Consider the following 20,000-nt stretch of genomic DNA (forward strand, 5'->3'; position numbering starts at 1 on the left):
TGATGAGTTGTGGGGTTTTCTGATTTTTGGCGCTCTGGTTTTTTTTTGTTTTTTTGCTGCAGCACCTTTAGGACACAAAACTAATGATAAGAATAACACCAATCACAATAGACTCATTCTAGTTGTCCTGACTTGACTCCAAAGAGTATTTTACTTTTAGTTTTTTGGATTCTCACCAAAGCTAAAAAGTGTAAAAAAAAAAAAAAAAAAAAAATTGCAATCAGCATCAGGGAGGGGATCTACTTTTATACATGATATTACATAATATTGATCAGAAATTTACCAAATTTGGACTGTATGTCAGTGAATATAGGCTGAAATTGTAGAGATAATAAAACCTAAAATATTTGTTAGTCAAAATTTTGAAAAAGTTTGTCAAAAAGAAAATGTAAATGTAATTTATAAGTGCTGGATAGAGTTATGTTACTGGAAAACAAACTTGTTTGGCTACAACAAAAGCAAACTCTCACAGCAAAATGTCATTTAAAAGGTAGAGGCCACTAATGCTAGTGGTGTCACCAGCTCCTCCAGCACCACAGACTGAAAATTACAACAGGATCCCACCAGAAAAAGTTATGTTTCTAGAAGTCACAAATTAGACTTTGTGGTTATGTTGTGAACATGCACATGCACTGTTAATTACAACTTCAATGATGTGTATCTTAAGAACAGATATGGGACTAACTTTATAGTTTACATGTGAAGTGGAAAGAGAAGTCACACTAAAATAAATACTAACACTTCGGTTTCTAGAAGCAGTTTTTTTCCCCCTGAAACTTTTATTTTTACTGCTGTACATACTTCCCATAGATCCAGACTGTATCTTAATACAGACACTGAGAAATACATGTGTGTGGTCACCGGAAATTTACTAAATCAGTAAACCAAATGTTGACCTAGAACATAGTACGGTACTATTTAAATTTGACAGATTTCTGACCATTATTCTCAGGTAAATGTGTGTTGGAAAATCCCAAATTTTCAATACTTTTGGCTTTGAAGAGAATCCAAATATCAGGCTTGCATATCTTACTTTCTGTGTGCTTTAGTTTCACCTCTATAAGATAGGTAGGTATTTTGTGATCAGAGCATACATTTTATCCTGATAAATGTGATAAAAGCTGCCTCAGACCTCTAATTTTGACTGTTTTCCACTTTGGGAAGAACCCAAATATACTACTTTCATCTCAAAATATTGACAACCATCCATTTCTTAAAATAACCATTTTAAATATAACTGGTTATGATGTGTCCTGTAGCCTAGTCCCTCTGGGCCATTTGTTCCTGTACTTGGCAATCAACTCCATTAGGCTGTTAGAGGCTATTTTGTAGTTTCTCCAACAGGTAATCTTTGCAGCACTGTGGCTTCAAAATGATTTCACAGTTGGAAAACCAGCAAATGCATCAAATCAAAGTGGCCTACCTGAAAAGTCTGCGTTTCCCCACCACCAACAGCCTAGAAATCACTGCTCTTCTCCAGGTATCTCCCACATGTCAGTCCAGGACATTAAAGAAAGGACACTTCACAGTGCCCACTTACTATCAAGTGCTCTTTGTAGCGCAGAGGGCAGCAGTGAACATCACCCAGCTTTGGAGAAACCAGAGGCTTAAGACATTTCAATAATTGATTTGAGACTGATGGCTTCAGTTCCCTGTAATTACATGGATGCGTCACAATCAGGCTCCAAACAATCACTCATGCGAAATTTGAGCACAGCTGATAAAAACTTGATCCAGTCAAACACATGATATAACCTGCCCAGTTATTTCCTCTGGACGTTTAAGGTCAATTTTGAGAATCACTGTCAGGTAGAAAAATAAAACGGCACAAAACTTTGCAAATAAATAAATCAACAGATGAAAAACACAAAATTATTCCCGTTATTTCAGGGCTTCAACCAAAATCCGTTTCAGGTTCCAAAAATCAAATCACGCTTTATGAGGCCTTTCAATAAGCTGTTGAAATTACAGTATTACAGTCAGAATTTTTGTTATTTTTATTTTAGAAAATGTCCTTTAAATTGTGGCATTTCAAGTCACATTTTGTTTTAAAATACAGAAAATACAGACAGTAGAACATGGATACAGCAAAAAAAGGAAACAATGACAGAAAATAAAGCTAACAAGCCTTTCTGACTGCTCTAGTTTTCTCTTTTTGAAATGGAACTGAAGGCAAAGGAAGGAGGGCGGAAAAGAAAAGGCTTCAGGAACAGGAGGGGAGGAGTGGGGCAGAATGAGACAAGTTAGTTAAGGAAACTATGGTTGCTTTATGGTTCATGTTTTAAATTATTCTTTATAAAGTCTAATTTAAGATTTAATCTTTCCTCTTTCTTTTTTGTCTTTTTCATTTAATGGTATTTTGATCTTCTGGATCCAGGGCCCTCAGCGCTCCTCCTTGTGGTCTCAGACTGAGGACAAGGAATGCCGACGTAGTCTGGCAGTGGGAACAGAACCACCCGCGTCGCCTTTCCCCGGCCGACCCGCACTGCCAACTCAAGAAGATAAAGTGGAGTCCTTCTGTGTTTGCTGTGCTTGTGAACGTTGCATGGACTTCTGACTTTCCACGTCTCTAAAATGTTTCTCAACCTGAAGGAGGGAAAACAACATTATTCCCTGTGACCATAAACGCATCACTTGATGCATCTTAACATGAGCTGCAAATACTCCCAAAATAACACCTATGTTAGGTTTTTTTCAATAACAGAAAACTCTTCTCCTACAGATGGGAGTTTCTGTTCTCGTGAAAATGTAAATTTTTTTTCTCTTTTTTTTTTTCCCCCTCGGGCACTTTAAAATATTCAACAACACTCCAAATGAGGATGAACACAGAATTTAAAACACAGGCCTCAGGCTGCTGTGTGGAAGCAAAAGCTATGATTTTTACACAACTGCAAGTGATTGATGACCTTCAACGATTTTTCAACAGACGAAAGATTCATTTTCCTTCAACCGTCCAACCACGGAACCCATGACTTTAGACTTTTTCATTTTAATTACTGCAACTGACAATCAAATGCTCTAATAAATTGATTAAACAGTTGACAATTGAGTAATTGCTACAGCAGCCTTCATATGGAGAAGATGTTGCAGTAGCTGTGATTGATATATGATAATATTGCCATGTATCTACAAAGTCTAGTTTTGTATAGTAATAAAAGATTACTTACTATTTTGCGTACATGACTTAAAGCGCTTCCCTCTTTGCCTTTGCAGTTCTCGACCTGGTAAGGCGGCGAGATTACGACGTCATCCATCACAATAATGTTCTTCTCCTGCCATTTACAGTCTTTGATGCTGCAATGAAAAGTGAACATTAATAAATAAAACACACTGAACAGGATGTTTGTCGTGGGGGGTGGGGGGGGTGGGGAATTTCACTGTGAAGTTAACTATGTTTTACTAAAAAGGAATATAATACTGACATGAATTTGGTATATTTAATCATTTTAAGAATTCAAAAAAGGTGCAAAAACTAAGGCTGGAGTTAATCATTACATAATCAGTAAATACATGTAACACTTACTTAATAAAACAGACCTTTCCACAACCAATTAGTTGAACGTATGTATATCATTTGTTACTTACATTTTGAATATTTTCATAAGAAAAAAAAAAAAAAAAAACCCAAAAAAACCCTAACTTGTAAGATTGAATGTAGAAAAAAATAAGTAATTCTAGCCGATCTCACTGCTTTCTGGTAAAATCTAATAAGTAAATAAAAGTGAACAATACATTTACTTTAATGATACATAATACTGGTGATTAAAGGGTTGCTGTTATTGAACAGTGTGGAAATAAAAAAATGTACTAAAATTAAATCTAGTAAATTACATTAAAATGACATGTTAAGCTCTTACTAAACTCTACCTAAAGCTTTTGTAGATTAAAAGAATAAAAGCATTTTTGTGAATCTATAGTGAATGTAACTAAATAGCAGACAGATATTTTATAGGTTTGGATCTATTTTTATTGTCAAAATACTTTAGCTGAATATTTAGGCCACATTAAGTACATCAGATTACATTTATTACAACACATTTTAATTAATACTAGAACAAATATTGTTTTGTTGCCAGAAAATGTATTAAAAATTAAACAGTTGTATTCTTCACTACTAACAGAGTGGGGAGACCAATTAAACTTCTATGACTGGAAGATCTGATTAATGTGGACGTGTCTTCGGGTGTGTGTCTCACATGGCAACGAAACAACCAGTGCAGGTGTCCAATAATAGTCTCAATAATAGATACTGAGCTAAAAGAGGCAGGAATCAGATATCTGAGAGTTTGGCACCACTAAAATCTGATGCCATCAAACTTTTATGTGTTGTGCAGAAAGGCCGAATCTATTAATCTACATTAAACTGAGCACAAACCTTCTACAATGAAGCTCAAGTAATGGAAAGTGAAGTGGTTTCTGAGTGAGTGGCAGTGCCACAATATGAAGTTACTCACGTTTTGTGAATAGTCTGGAATAGCTGCTGGCCCTCCACAGAAACCCCAGCACTGATTGCATAGGCTTGGGACAGCTTGTCCTCCTTTTCCGTCCGTGCTCGATTGGCAAGCTGTGGAAAAAAAACACAAAAACACAAGCAACATCAGTACAGAAACTCACTACAGTTATCCACCATGTAGAAACCATGCAGGTAGAGCTTTAATAAGTGGGAATTAAGAGGAAAATTATCATCATGATTTATCACAGGGTAGGGCTTAATGAAAAACTGTATCTTATGTTGCATTCCACACTGCTGGGAGCTACAATATATCTCAGTTGGAGTTTCCGTACTTTCCAGACAATAAGCCGCTACTTTTTTCTTGTTTTGAACCCAGCGGCTTATACAGCGATGCAACTTGAGTATAGATTTGTATGGGCTAACGGCCAACAGGGGGCGCTCTAGCAGGAAGTGCCAAAGTGAGAGACAGGTGGAAGAGGTGACACGAAGAGGATAAGTTTTGATCTCAACTCTTAATCATTTTGCATGTCATGTACAAACCCTCATCATGGAAAACACATGAAGAAATGCATATTTTGCAGCTTTTTAGTTAAAATTAATCGATGTGTCTGTCTAAGAGGGAAATAGAGCTGCTGCACGAAGTGCCATTGAGCAACAACGGAGGAGAGACGTAGAAGGTGTGTGACGGAGCCTTTGATGCTGTTCAACTCTAACACTGAAGACGACGACTTCAGTGGTTTCAATGAGCAGAAGGAAGATAGAGATAAGATAGAGACTATAAGATAGAGATCAATGACTTTTCTGGGTTTTTTAACTAGCTGTGTTCCTACCATTTTACTGCTGTGTTACAGGCACTGTTTGGAACAAGCAGTTAAGGTATGTCAATAAATATTTAAATAATCTTTCTGTTTACCATCTTTCTGTGTAAATATCTCATGTCACAACGTGGACACCTGCAGCTTATAGTCAGGTGCAACTTAAAAGTCAGCCGCGGCTTGTAGTCAGGTGTTGCTTATATTCCAGTGTGCCTTATAGCCTGGAAAGTACGGTAACTACATTCCACTTCAAAGTATTCCAGGCGATCCATGTTGAACATAAACAAATATGGAGATTGCAAATCTAGACTCCTGTTTGCTTTGGTACTGAAGAGGCATTTCGACTGTCAACAGTACAGTGTTCTCATAAATGCAAATGAGATGAAAGAGGTGAAATGACTGATGAGCTAATTATACACTGAAGTTTTTTTTTCATTGCGAACTTGCACGCTGTGCACCGGCACTGTTGTGTTGATGTCACCTTGTAGTTCGCGGTGAGGTTGGAGTACTTCGATCTAGCCCCACTTTGCAAATAGGACCTCGGGCTTCGACAGACATTCCAATGCATTTTACTCGTCGGATGTCGGAAACTTCCCACCTCTCAGCACTTTGGAATGCAGCATTAGTACCGGTACTCATTGTATTACTTCCTTTTTTTTTTTTGGGAAGGTGGGGGGGGGTATTAATGCATTGATATTATACATTCATTTCCGTTTAACATTCAGGAACTCTAAACACATTCACCAGAGAATTTGTTTTCATTAGATACACTAGTGCAGGGCTCACCAACCATGGTTCTCAAGATCCACTATCCTGCATGTTTTAGATGTATCCCTCTTCCAACAAACCTGATTTAAATGATAAGCCTATCATCAAGCTCTGCAGAAGACTGATAACAACTGTCAGGTGTGCTGGAAGAGGGAAACACTAGTGCTTGGAATGATATCAGATGCTGGAAGTTGCACTCTATACTGCACAGTCCTGCTTTTTCAGGTGTATTTATCAATTTTCAGTATCAAATATTGCAATGTATACTAAACGACTGCCTTGAAATGTATCAGGTATCACCATATCATGTGTGGAAGATTATACTTTTAGCTGAAGTCCTTCTCTGCATTTCATGTAAAATAGTTTTTTGTATTCTTTCTTCCTTGTGTTGCAGAGATGGGAAAAACTATTTGCACTTAATAGGGATGAGCCAACAGCAAAACTCTTGTCAATAGCAATATTTAAAATGAAGCTTATGCTGTTGGGGGCCAACAGCAAGGGTATATCCCCGAAGTCCCCCAAATCCTCTTCTTTATAATAATAAGCAAATTAACAACACAATGTATTAAAGATACCAACTTCATGGTCATTCAGAAAGCAGATTGTGGATAGATTTAATATGAAATGTGACACTGTATAGAAATACCCATAACTGTTCATTTGATATTTTCAGAACATCATCAAACATTCCCCAACCATTTGGAAAAAACAAACCACCTGGTGTCAAAACATGACATCATGTAAACTCAAGATAGTGGCATGAAAAAAGATAATTGTTAGACAATCGATACGAACTCAGTTTGAGCTACATTGACCTGATAGTGGCAGAATAATGGTCAGAGAACCAATTTTCCCCCTACAAAACTCCACCTAGTAAATGAAAATGACATCATATGAACTCTGGATGGTAGCGAGAAAATGGACATTTGTAAGATGATCTACATGGACCAAATCTGATCTCAACTGGCTTATTAATGTTTGATTTATGTCCAAAAAATGGATTTTCAGCTAAAGCACGCCCATTTGTATGACGGATAATACTCATAGAGAAGTTGAAATCGATAGGGTTCTTCCACTAGGGGTCCACTATGTTGGCTATCAAGGGATAAGAAATTCAACCAAATCTGTCCGACTTATAGCATTCACACAAAGGATATCCGGTGGCGGTAGTGATCGGGGTAAAACCATTATATCCCTGAAACTCTATTTCTGGGATGTAATGAGATTTTGGCTGACAGTCAATGCTGGTCTTGATGTTTCTCTTTATTGTTGTTATACATTGTCCTTAAAGAAAGTCTTTCAGCCCTTTATCACATCATACAAATTTATGAAAAAAAAACTCTAACCTGACAGATAAATATCTAGTAATCTTATATGCCAATATCAGTAAATATCAGCCAATACTACTCATGTCCAGCTGTTATATTGGTGCATTCCTAGTGTTTTGGTACATATTTCAAGGTATCTGTATATAAACTGAATACTCATTTTTCCTCTTTAGTTACATTTTAAAACAAGTACCTGTACTTTCTAATCCTGTAAAAAAGAAAAAAAAAAAACAGGCCTGTTAGGTTTTTAATGCTATTGTGGGTATTATCAGTTGTTATTTTGCATCTTCCCAACATCAAGACCAGTGTCAAGCAACACAGATTGCACAATGGCACATAGAAACGATGACCACTTGGTGTACAGGGAAGAGTGCATGATGCTTGTCACATGACGCAAGATAAGAGACAAGTTAAAACAGACAACTGATGGTAAGTTGTCCGCAGAGGAAAGGTATGGTCTATTTAATGAGAGATGTCCAAGACTGGGAGACCTACTACTGACATGGATGATATGAAGTTCAGTAGTTTTGCAAAGCAACATGGGCAGAAATGCAGAAACACTACATGTTTACTCTGAGTACATTTCAGTGCTTGCCAATGTGTTGCTCTTTAAATTCAGTAAAGCAGTTTAATCAGCACTTCAACTAGAGAATATGTAGCCTTTTGTCACCTCTGCTGGATTTTGCATTTATTTACAAGTCTCTGCAGCCTGACATTTTGTTGAGGAGCCACACATTGACGAGTGCCTACTGGTCTTTTGTCGTTCTCTGCTTTGAATACAATGTATTGAGTTTATGCAAATCTATTCAATCAGACTTGTGAGTTGGGTCTTTCAGGAACCCCCCTACTGAGCAGAAAACACTCGATTGTTGCTGATCATTTCAATTTCACAAGATAAGCCTAGCCCAGCCCACAGCTCCTCTTCAACCCATTGTCTCTTGTAAAAGTTCCTGGACAGGAACTCTAGAGACAGAAACTTGGAGGTCTACCCCATCTCTACTAGGAAGTGAATGAAGCTCATCTGAAAGAGACACAATTCTGACCTTTTCCTCCACAGTTATCATTAGCAATCTACTGCAACCATATTGCATTATGACAGGAGTGTCAAACTCAGATCTTTGAGGGCCGGTATCCCGCATGTTTTAGATCAGGGGTGCCCAATCCTGGTCCTCGAGAGCTACTATCCTGCATATTTTAGATATTTCCCTCTTCCAACACACCTGATGGTCATTATCAGGCTTCTGCAGAGCTTGATGATAAACTTATCATTTGAATCAGGTGTGTTGGAAGAGGGATACATCTAAAACATGCAAGATAGTAGATCTCAAGGACCAGGATTGGGGACCCCTGTTTTAGATGTTTCCCTCTTCCATCCCACCTGGAAGCCATTACATCGTTATCAGGCTTCAGCAGAGCATGATGAAGAGCTGATCATTAATTGAACCAGGTGTGGCTGGAAGAGGGAAATATGTAAAACATGCAGGATACTGGCCCTCAAGGACCGGAATTTGACACCTGTGCATTATGAGATCTTCTGTAATTCACACTTGTGACTGACAAATATCAAACATCATCACATCTGAACATGAAGGCCAGAAACCTCCACTTGTGTTGGAGGATTTGGGTGATCTTTGGCAAATTGTCATGTTTAACAGGTTATTTGTGTCCACAAGTTCCATCATTTCTTAAAATACTATCAAGTATTCAACCATGTCTGGTAACAGTTGCCTAATACTTAATGCCTAAGGTGGATGCAGTGCAACCTTTTAGTCATAATATATTAATGTACAAATTCAGCCTGTACTACATAAGTTTATTCTTTATGTAGTAAAACTATTTTTAGTCAACCAATACATAAATGTTGAAAAATAAAGCTTTGTATGTTAATGTGTATTTTACTTTTTGTTAAAATGGTATTGAAAACAGTGCTGTTTAGTAAATGAAGGCATACTATTGGTCCTCAGTTCTTTAATTGATACAAAGTCCAAGTCTAAATACACCCGCAGTTTTGACCTATGAACTTTATCTCAGTCTTGTTTGGGTGGGATGTTTAGGCTCATTCTTAGCATTAGATGCATGAATTGAGTCACAGCTTACAGAAAAGGATATGAGTCATTCCACACACGTTTTCCAGTTTCATTCTCACATTCAGTTACCTTTGATGTGAACAATACTCAAAAGCATGCACTCCATTTTGTCACTGGTGTCACCACCCAACAAAGGTGAAGGATGAGAATAAAGCTAACATACGTACCTTGCTAACATTCAGTGATGCTAGTGGAGGAGGAGTCTCAGTGCGGTCATTTATTATGTCCACATCAGAAACATAGGCTAAGTTGATCAAGATGACGTCATTGAGGTTTGGCTTACCACTGGAGGAAGCACATTCTGTGGGAAAACTCAAGTTAAGGTGCAGTAACCTTATGGAAATGTATGACAACTAAACATGGAAGTGCAGGGTTAGCACAGGACTAACACATGAACCCATCAACCAAATGGCATAAAAGAGGCCTGTGGTACCCACAACACAGTGAGAGGTAGTGCCAGTCACAGCAAGTGATTGTAAAAGGCAATGCTGCCACCTATAGTAGCCATGGATGAATCAATGAAGCCTTTACACCCCTAACAAATCCTAAAAAAAAAAAAAGTTTACACATTCACAAGGAGCAGCAGTATAGAACCAGATCTAATAAATAGCAGCATTTACAACTTCGTTTCTGTTTTCTCTCTGGTGACGACAGCAGTTTGAGACATTTTTAGAGAATACTGAAAATCTATCTTCATACTACATCATCTGGACTGGACAATATGGCTAAAGTTTATCTTGATAGAGATAATTTTTCTACTATGGTAACAGCATATCATGAGAACAGTATTTGATCTGTAATTTAGACAAAAAGTTGTTTTGAAATAACAAAGCCATTACTCAAAATCAAAATCATAATTATGTTCTTCTTTTAAGAATTAATGTACCAATAATTCCTGTTCAGAATCATGCTGTTCTGGCTCCTTCATGTTTGTTTTATTGCCTTCATGAGAATTTTTCACCTACATCGGGAGGGAAAATCATAAAGCCTCCTTGAAATGATCAAACATTTTACTGTAAAATATTGTGATTCATGACAGAATGTACATAACATAAAATGAAACTGTCATTTGAAGTCACAATATAAAACACCATATCTCACAGCCCTAAATACCATACATGATCCATGGTTTACCACAAAACTAATACTTGCAGGGCTTGACAGACTTGTCTGTCAGATGCTGGTGCTGGTTTATGCTACATTAAGGTCTGAAATTAAATGTTAAATGTACAAGTTAGTTCACGGTGAATATAACAGAACAGGAAATATGTTGCTCTGACACTGTATCGGCATGTTAATGACAGCAACAAAATAATTTCAGTTTCCTTTTGAGCAGACCACATTCAGTATGGTGCAAGTGTCTGTAATAACAACTTATTACACTGGCAGTTCAAGTTAAACTTCAATGACCCTGCTTTACAAGATCAACTGGCCTGTTAGTATGACCCAGGAAACAACAAGGCCTTCAGTTTCAGCTGTCAAACCTCCACACAGTATTAACTTACTAATCAGTGCCCAGTTTGAGTTAGCTACGTTTCAAAGTGACTCGTGTCATGTTTGGCGAGCATGCCACCGTGGTGGGGATCACAACACACCCACACTCATTCATTGATGCAGACATGTTCCTGGTGGATTACTAGTAAGCTAACGTTAGGTGTGAGCTAATGATGCTTGAGCAGTTCAAGCATGGTAAATGAAACTGAATGGCGGCTTACGATGACCCATTGCACAATCACCCATTGACTACTGTCATCTAATTCGGACTTGAAATGATAAAAAAGCCCGGTTGATAAGCTTAGGAATGTGAAAACCGTGAACCGAACTAGAAGCGGCAGAGAGGGACTGACTGTCCACTGTAGCTACCTAACTTAGCACGTTAGCCGGGCTAACAGCAACTTGGCTGTAGTGTGGACGGGTACTCGCTGTCCATTCATCCCTAGCCTTGAGCTAAATTGGTTAGCACCTCCGTGTATTCTCCACAAACTGTTGTAAGTAAAATATAAACATGCCGGTCAAGGCGAAATACGGTAAATGTCAGTTAGCTTGCTAACTAGCAACGATTTGTGCCTGTTGAGAGCACACAGCCATGATGCCTTACTAGGATTCGTTGCCAGATAGTGATCCATGTTGAGGTCTGGCAATACAATGAGATGATTCAAAACACATGCACCCCCCAGCAGATATCGAGAACTCATTAAATAACCCGGCTACACCACTATTGTCTATAAATACATACGAAACATTTAATCAACAATTTCGTCAATTAAAATATTTAAGACAGACAAAGATATCTAACTCAGCTCCCACCAATTACGCCTGCGCGGATCACTATTTGACATATTTTCGGTTACCCTACAGGCCCTTGCAGCCAGGCAGGCCAGCAAGCCATCCGCTGCGCCAAACAAACAAAGGATACTCAAAGTTAACATCTTGGACTGGTAGTCGAATGCAACTACTTCTCCTTGTAGACGTTGGCCCAGGCAGGTGAGGCAGGAGACATGGCTCCCGACGCTGAAATACTCCCCCGGTCCAGGAGCCGCCATCTTCTCCGCCAGGAAACCGGAGCGCCTGCCTTACGTAAACCGACGCGATGTCGTATTCACACGAAACCTGGGCGTGTCGAAGTACGTCGTTTCTTGTCATTTACTGAAATACAATGACACACTTTAGTGGATTTAAAATTCAACGCGGCGTTATTATAACAGATACTCTCCAATATACGTCTTAATTTTCTGTTAGAAGGACATACTGTATACTCGTCACAGGAGAGAGTTGCTTTGTCTTCCGTTTAACCGCTCGAAGTGTTCCTCCTACAGGAGAAATGACAGTACTGCGGGCTTTTCTTCAGCACACCAACTAATAACAAAAACAGCTACACCTCGCATTTTCGTTTACCAACCAAAACGTTTTATGTTTGGGAGAGGACTAAGCAATGGAGGCCGTTTATACCCACGGGATATGGATGGCGGAAAGACTCCAGCAGAGTACGGGGAATCAAGAAAAAATGTGGCTGGTTGTCACTCACATTGGGGATCCTAAGGCAGCTTTCCTGCTCGTCTTTCCCTTTACTTATTTCGTTAGCAAACGAGCCGGTGTTGCGGTGCTTTGGGTAGCAGCTATATCGGAATGGTTAAATTTGGTGTTCAAATGGTAAGAGCAAAAGAAGCAACTAACGTTTGTGTTTTAGTATAGCCTCTCTAAGTGCTTCTGCTACTAGCTGTTATAAATGTATTTATGTATTAAATAATAACAGGTTGCTGAATGTCATACATCTGTGTCATATCTTGCCTTGCTGGAATTTAATATGTGAAAAAAGCTACCATAACATGCTACCAATTTTGTTGACGTTACCGCTTCCGGAACGGGAAGTGCATTCCCACCCTGTCTACTGTCCGACATGAAACAGACACAAAGCGGAACTCTTTTTCTTACATATTGTAGTTAAAGTAATTACAAACAAATAATTAAGGACTAACATACGAATAGAATTGAAAATATTTTTTATGATATATTACACCATTTATGTTTTTTTCCCCCTGTTTTCTATTGTTTACAGGATACTGTTTGGAGAAAGACCATTTTGGTGGATAGGTGAATCTCGACAGTTTGTCAACAAACAGCCAAAAGTTCACCAGTTTTCTTCCACCTGTGAAACAGGACCAGGTGAGAGGGCATATGTCATACACATAGTTATGGATAATATGCCTAATCCAGATAAAGATGTTGGATTTTAAAGTCTAACTTTCTTTCAGGCAGTCCTTCGGGACATGCGATGGTCACTGCAGCAGTCTGGTGGGTTGTCGTGTCCTCCCTGGGGTCATTTCTTCACTCTCGTACTCGCAGGTATGATATTTAAACACATGACTATGCTGTCGTGGCTATAAAAGTACTTAAGTTGCTACACATGATACCAATCAGACTAATTACCCATTGTATCTTTAATAAATATCCTCTTTCTGTCTGCAGTGTGCTGTTGGCTGCTGTTCCCTACCTGCTCTATGTGGTGATGCTTGTTGCTGTTGGACTCTCCAGGGTTTTTATTCTTGCACACTTCCCTCATCAGGTTGTCGCTGGCTCCATCACAGGTCTGAACGCATCGTCATCCATGTGCTGAAAAGTTGAATCAATTTTTGTACTTTACTGGCAGAAGTTTAGTTGACTTTTATGTACTGCACTTTGATTTGATTGAGCTGCTTCTCTCAGGTTTTATTCTGGGGATTATTCTGAGCCACAGAGTACCAGAAGGTCGCCCCCTGGTGTTCTTTTTTAAAATCAGCGTTGGTCTGCTAATCAGTGCTCTGGCGCTGCATGTTGGACTGCAGCAGCAGCTGGGAATCAACCTCTCCTGGTAGGTCTTTTTATTCAACCAGAGTCTCTGGCTTGCTTTTATGAAAGGTGCTGCTCAAAAAGTGGCCCAGTTTTTTTAGTTTGCTGTACTCCACAGGTCTATTCAACTGGCTAAGAAGTGGTGCAGCCGTGCTGAGTGGATCCGCCTGGACACAGCTCCCTTCTCTTCTCTGACCCGAGACTGTGGAGCCCTTCTAGGTTTGGGACTGGCCCAGTACTGGAAGCCTGGAGGGTGGTCTTTGCCTTGGGCTCCACGTGCTTTGTCTCTGGCAATTTCATCCATGGGACTGTACCATGTAAATCGCCTCCCGCTGCCCATCAGACCACAAGCTCTTTTCTATGTCCTATTCTTCATAAAGTTTGTGATAGTGCCTCAGCTGGTCATCATCTTTGTGCCTGGACTGGTCCATCTTTTCACCCACAAGAAGAAGAAAGAATAGAAACATTTTTTTCAGGACTTATTACACACTGGTTCAGTTAGCGACCAACTCCAACTTACAGGTGTCTTTCAAATAAATGTTTTCTTGGAATGTATGTTCACTTTTTTACAGGTACTGTCATGCGTTAAGTGATGTAGACACTCCAAGTTATTTTTTTTTCCTTTTACAATTCAAGTGGCCCATGTTATTTTTGTCAGTTACTGTGTTTGGTCTTTTCATGTTGGGTCTTATGTTTAGAAATTGCTATAAATAGTGATTTTGCTTCAATGTATTTTCATACTTATGTGGGAAAAGTGCATTTTGTGGAATTTTGCATATTGCATTTTATGATTTTTAAGCGCCTTGTTCAGTGTGATCTACCAGTGTTTTCTAGAAAGATAAACATTACGTCAAGATGTAAAATAAAAAAGAAATAGCACCATATTTTGATCAAAGTGGTACTCATACCTGTGTTAACAAATATAATTACATGAGAACTTTATAATATAAATTCAGTGACACAGTGTTGGCTTTCGAAGGTGGTATTTTTGTACTGACTGTATTACAGGGTAAAGAAAATTATTATTGTGTCACCACAGTTGTTTTACTTGCTGTTCAGTGGACCAAAATCTCCAGAAATAATTTAATGAATAGAAAAGTGCATTTGTATTTTGTACACATGTTGAATAAATTAAATAACTGATATGCATGGCCTGTTTCAGTTGGTAACCATTTATAAATGTTATTTTTTTCCAGTACATAGGTTTGACTGTACAGATTACAATCAATTATCATGAGATAAAAACACATTCTTTTTTATTGTTTTTAATTAAACTTTTTATCACAGCGATCTGAAAGCTCACATTTACAGACAAGAGAACTCTGCTCAGCAAGCAAATACATTAAAATAAAATAAAAGAACCTTTCGCTTTTGTCTGGTGAGGTTGAAGGAAAATGATAAGGATAGTTCAGGGATAGCAGTCTCCTTATCTTGATCCCATTATCCAAACATTGTATCACACTAGAGTCAGGACACTGCTATACATGTTTCTGCTTGAGCTCATGGAAAGAATAGAACATGCATCAGACTATTTACAGCAAAATAATATACACAGACAGCTTGAAACCATACACCCTCAAATATCTTCAAATAAGAAGTCTTGTTTAAATCAAGTATAATACAGTTTATACCTTCATTTCTGTAAAGATAAGTCGGGTATCTTTCTTATAGCAGATAAAACTTAGGGCGAGCAGGAGGCAGTTGACAGAAGAACTGCCTCTCTTTAGATACTCTTTATCAGACAATCAAAATAAAGAGTTACAGACACTCGGCCTATAACTTTTTCCACATATACAAATATCTTGAATATTATAATGCTGCTTTTGTTTAACACCCAAACTCCAGATTACACATGGAGCGGCTGGATAGTGAACCTCAGTGATCCTTTTATTTCGTTGCAGTAGATCTGACGTAACTTTAATGTGCGCAAACCAGTGGATTAGACAGCTGATCTGACGTTAGAGGACTAAGATGCAGATTTTTAGGATGTGAAATACTAAAATGTGATTGGCTAAACTCAGACTTGCTTCTCTAACCCGTACCCGAGCTGGAATATTTGAGCCAGTATATACAACTTGTGCTAGAAAGTCTATACATCTTCACCAGTTTAAAAACATTGTTTGCTCTTCATAATATCATTCATCACTGCTTTGTAAATCATATAATAGTGTCTATGATAGTCTGGTATCACTGGTCAGAGGCGTCTGACCGACCACACACCCATTTTCTCCTGATTCAACAATCGTAACAACAAAGTAAGTAAAATACATAAAGTGCACCCTTAGTTTAGAACTTAACAGGCATTTTAGTGCAGAAGTTGAGTAATAAAAATGCTGTATGGGTAAAAAGAAAGAGCACAAAATAATGCAGGAGAGAAAAATCTGTAACAGTGGTTGTGTATGCATTTGCTTGCTTTTAGTCGCTGAGCACTATCCATGTTACCCCATCACTAGCATATATGAACTGTAAGTTCTGGAAACATACAGTATCATTATGTACAGAGGAGGGACAAAGGCAAACTTTGATACTCGTGCTACATGATAAAACAATAATAAAAATCATGTATCACGGGATAATGCATTCAGTATTTGAAATGTCTGCAGCCAAATATTAATCTAGAGACAAATATATTGCACTCATGACTTATTTATATGTCTAATACAGTACTCTGTTCTTTAAATAAGCTTTCTGTCAAATATTCATCATATGAGTGTGTAAAAGAAACCAAACCTTTTTCAAATTTTTATAAGCACATTGTTAAACATGTATTCATACTTGGTTATTGACGGGTAAGATGTTCAACATATCCAAACAAGATTTCAGCCTTGCCTGGTTTTGCTTCACACTGGCAAATATTGTGAGGTTTGTAATGGTACAGTAATGTTACTAAAAGAAATACAGTAGATAATGATTTCTCTGAAAATCAGAAGAGTGATTGAACCTGATTAAATCAACAAAAAGTCCTGACGTAGAAATGATAAAGATGTGTTTTGATACAAGCATTTAGCTGAAAACTAGACTTTTGAAAAGGTGCAACAGGCTGGTTTTGAGAAATATTTGTGTCCAATTCAGTTCAGTCTACTTATTGTAGAGGGGGCTCAAATGGATGAAGACTGCAGCGCAGAAAAACATTTCCTCACATCACACCACAGAAAAAGCTTTTTTGACACAATGGAGGTAATTATATCATTCAAAGTTGGTCGATGTCCCTCATTCCTTACCCGAGTCAGGTTTTCACTTTCATATGATTAGCTGTGGGACACAAAGGCTGGGTTAACAGAATACATTTCAAATGCAAACTATGTTCTGTTTCATTTTCTATGTACAATATATAACTTAATTATAAATATTGTCATTTTTCTCTAAGTACTGAGTTGTTGAGCCATTTGTATTTTCTGAGCAATGTACAGTATTGAACATATAATATTGTATTACATAGAATAGAGCCTACTAGCAACCTTGTTAACCTGGTTAAGAGCACACTTCGAAAGAACAGAAGATTGATACATAGTCCACAAGTAGAGTCAAATGATTAGTACTTTCACTGTCCCACGTTCTGTGTTCACTTGTGGGAACTATTTGATTCAGTATGAGATCTGACCTTAGGACCCTCTTGTTATCCTACCTGTGTGCAGAATATGTTAATGAAATAATCACCTCTCACTGTTAGTTGTGTTTATCTTGTAAGAATGTCTAATACCCTAAGAGTGTGTGCCCGCCGCAAGGTTTTCTCTGAGTGTACTCTGTCTCTCATGAGTTCTTTAGTTCATACATATCACATACACATGGGTCAGCAGCATCTGCTGTTGAGCTAAATATATTTCTTTTCTCACTCCAATGCTCAAGCCCAGTCAAACCAACCGATAACAGACAGACCATCACACATTTGACTCCACAAATGGTCTCTTTGGTTTTATGGGGGAAGTTGGGCCTTGGGACCGGGAGTCACGAGAGAGCTGGCGGTACATGTTGTCCTGGTAGGCTTGTGCCACTGGCAGAGTCCTCGCCACCTTCACGTCTGGGTAGGTGGGCACCTGGCTGACCCGTTCCAGGATGTCCCCACTGCCACGGGAGCCATTGGCCAGTTTGCCAAGTGAAGGAGGCTGGGTCTGGGAGTAGTAGTCCTCTTCTAACAGGTGTCCGTTTTGAGCATTGTTGGTCTTGTTGTAGTAGGCGATATTGCCCAGTGAGGTGGGGGGGCTGTACGTGGAGCCCTGTTGTACCAGCTGGCCGGGAGAGGTGGGGCTGATGGCAGAGTCCATGGATGTCATGGGCCTGGACCGTGAGGGCTGATGCAGGTACTGCTGAGTCCGCGCCGTCTTGTCTATGATGCCCATGAAAGGTGTGTTTCGAGAGCGGGTGGTCTCACCTGGATACAACCCGCCTCCTCCTTGGGAGGGAGAGATTGGAGACATGTCATCACAAGTGCGCTCATATGTGGCTTGCAGGGGGATCTCCATCTGCTGAATAGAGGACGACGGCCTGAAGCCCGGCGCTAAATTGGAGGTGGATCCAGTAGAGATGTTGTTGCTGGAGGGGGAGAAGCGAAGGCCTACGCTCTGAGAATGGATGAGAGGCCTGGGGGTGGGCACGTGTTGCTTCATTTCAGTAGTATTGGCACTGACTGGGCGTCTCACCATATGGGGGATCTCAGGAGAGCCCAGCTGGCAGGGGGGCATGGCATTAGCACGCTCCAGCACATGCTCAGAGACCGGGTAGTAAGCAGCGGACTGGCTGCGGCTGATCTGAGGTGTCTGGCTGTAACGGATGCCCCCCGGGCCCCCACTGCTGGCGCGGTAGGCAGAGGAGGGGCGTTGGGGTAGCTCCTCCTTCAACAGGCCCGACTCCATTACCCCTCCTCGGCCACCGTGCTGACAGAGGGCCCCCGCGCTTAGGCTGGCCTGGACCTGGGGCATGGACCGTCCATCCAGGGAGGGCTGGTAAACCAGACGGCTCTCCACATCCACTGAACCCCCTTGGTAGCGGCTGCTAATCGGGTGACTCATCTGGCTGCCGTAGCTGCTGTTTCCCATGACGTTGCTGGGTTGGTTTGTGCGGACTATCTGGGCTATAGAAGGCTGGAGACGGAGGCCTTGGGCTTGATGGTGCTGGGAGGACAGAGAGGGTTGGGAGCTCAGCTGGAACGAGCGCTGGCTGCTCATTTTCGATAATGGGGATTTGGGCCGGCCTGGGAGCTGCTCTGTCTGGTACCGCACAGGTGAACCGGACTGTGACCGGTACAGGCAGACACTCTCCACTGGTGGACTGGCTCTGTACTGAGCAGCCCGACGTAAAGGGGAAGGTGGTGGGCTCTGGTGATCCATCCCCTGTCCCCCAGTGCCCATAGGTGGAGGGCTGAAGCGGTAGGACGGCTGGTGCACAGGGGAGGTGTGAGGTGGGCTGTGTCTGTAGTGAGAGTTCTGATGTGTTGGGGAGAGGGATGGTGAAGTGGGCTGGTATGAACCCCGGGTTGGAGATGACATGGAGGAGGAGGTGGGGTGGTACTCGTAGGGCTGTCCCATGGGTGACCCACCGGCTAAATAGATCTGGTCTGGATGTGTGGGGGACAATGGCGGGCTCTGAATGATGGGGAGGCTGGAGGCGTTAGTGAGTGACTCAGGTGGGGGCAAACCCATAGACATGGCCTCCAGCTCCTGCTCCAGGTAGTCTTCATCCTCAAACAGGTCCTGGACAGGTTCCATGTCTTCCAAACGGGGCTCTGGTGGAGGGGGGAGAGGCATGGAAAGGGACAGGGACTCCTCCTCTTCGGGGGGAGGTGTAGGGGGAGGGGAAGGAGGAGGCTCCAGCTCCAGATCATGCTGCTGGTGCTCCTCCTGGCTGAGCTGCCGACACTCCTCCTCCACCCTCTGGAGCAGCCGCTGGATCTCTCGGTTGTTAGGGCACTGCTTTATGGCTTCATTCAGGTCCTCTAAGGCTTCAGGAAATTGTCTGAGAAGAGACCACAACGCAGATATTTTTTTGAAAAACTTTGCTTATTATGTAACATGAGACAAATATTACTCCAGAAAGTCCAGGGAACTTATTTACCACCTTTAGGTGTAAACTAAACTGTCTGAAAGATGTGTACAGGGTTCCTCCACAATGTTCATTTCCATTTCATAAACTTCCAGATTCAGATTTCTGGATTCTCTCAAGAGATTTTTCAGAAAGGTGCCATTTTTATTCAAAATATATGGTTTTAATTGTTCATTTTTTAATGCTG

At 40.3% G+C, this 20,000-nt stretch overlaps 3 protein-coding genes across 13 annotated transcripts in view; 1 reads left to right on the forward strand and 2 right to left on the reverse strand.

Annotated features, from left to right (window-relative positions):
• Positions 1–1,973: 1,973 nt before the first annotated feature.
• lsm12b (LSM12 homolog b) lies at positions 1,974–12,068 on the reverse strand. Its single transcript, XM_030122670.1, has 5 exons — positions 11,868–12,068; positions 9,619–9,752; positions 4,455–4,564; positions 3,168–3,294; positions 1,974–2,586 (listed from the first exon to the last, which is right to left on the reverse strand). The coding sequence occupies exons 1-5, from the start codon at positions 11,992–11,994 to the stop codon at positions 2,494–2,496; spliced, it is 591 nt and encodes a 196-aa protein (XP_029978530.1). The 5' UTR covers positions 11,995–12,068; the 3' UTR covers positions 1,974–2,493.
• Positions 12,069–12,095: 27 nt separating this feature from the next.
• Positions 12,096–14,920, forward strand: g6pc3 (glucose-6-phosphatase catalytic subunit 3). Its single transcript, XM_030122669.1, has 6 exons — positions 12,096–12,601; positions 13,008–13,114; positions 13,204–13,294; positions 13,418–13,536; positions 13,655–13,799; positions 13,896–14,920. The coding sequence occupies exons 1-6, from the start codon at positions 12,384–12,386 to the stop codon at positions 14,236–14,238; spliced, it is 1,023 nt and encodes a 340-aa protein (XP_029978529.1). The 5' UTR covers positions 12,096–12,383; the 3' UTR covers positions 14,239–14,920.
• A 49-nt stretch (positions 14,921–14,969) lies between these two features.
• tanc2b (tetratricopeptide repeat, ankyrin repeat and coiled-coil containing 2b) overlaps positions 14,970–20,000 on the reverse strand; it is a 178,639-nt gene continuing 173,608 nt past the window's right edge. For all 11 annotated transcript variants that reach the window (XM_030122662.1, XM_030122666.1, XM_030122660.1 and 8 more), the window contains one exon: positions 14,970–19,726. In XM_030122662.1, the coding sequence (XP_029978522.1) occupies positions 17,656–19,726 (2,071 nt within the window). In that variant the 3' untranslated portion in view covers positions 14,970–17,655. The remainder of the gene's footprint in view (positions 19,727–20,000) is intronic.

Source organism: Sphaeramia orbicularis, chromosome 19 (genome assembly GCF_902148855.1).
Source record: "Sphaeramia orbicularis chromosome 19, fSphaOr1.1, whole genome shotgun sequence".
NCBI lineage: Eukaryota > Metazoa > Chordata > Actinopteri > Kurtiformes > Apogonidae > Sphaeramia > Sphaeramia orbicularis.

What these genes read in the sequence shown, in the direction of transcription:
- g6pc3 (XM_030122669.1), top strand. Translation starts at nt 12,384, where the DNA reads ATGGAGGCCGTTTATACCCACGGGATATGGATGGCGGAAAGACTCCAG. An exon ending in CACCTGTGAAACAGGACCAG is followed by an intron (nt 13,115 to 13,203) that starts GTGAGAGGGCAT and finishes ACTTTCTTTCAG; the next exon opens with GCAGTCCTTCGGGACATGCG. An exon ending in CTGGGAATCAACCTCTCCTG is followed by an intron (nt 13,800 to 13,895) that starts GTAGGTCTTTTT and finishes TGTACTCCACAG; the next exon opens with GTCTATTCAACTGGCTAAGA.
- lsm12b (XM_030122670.1), bottom strand. Translation starts at nt 11,994, where the DNA reads ATGGCGGCTCCTGGACCGGGGGAGTATTTCAGCGTCGGGAGCCATGTC. An exon ending in GTCCAAGATGTTAACTTTGA is followed by an intron (nt 9,753 to 11,867) that starts GTATCCTTTGTT and finishes GTTTTCCCACAG; the next exon opens with AATGTGCTTCCTCCAGTGGT. An exon ending in TAAGTCATGTACGCAAAATA is followed by an intron (nt 2,587 to 3,167) that starts GTAAGTAATCTT and finishes TCCCTCCTTCAG; the next exon opens with GTTGAGAAACATTTTAGAGA.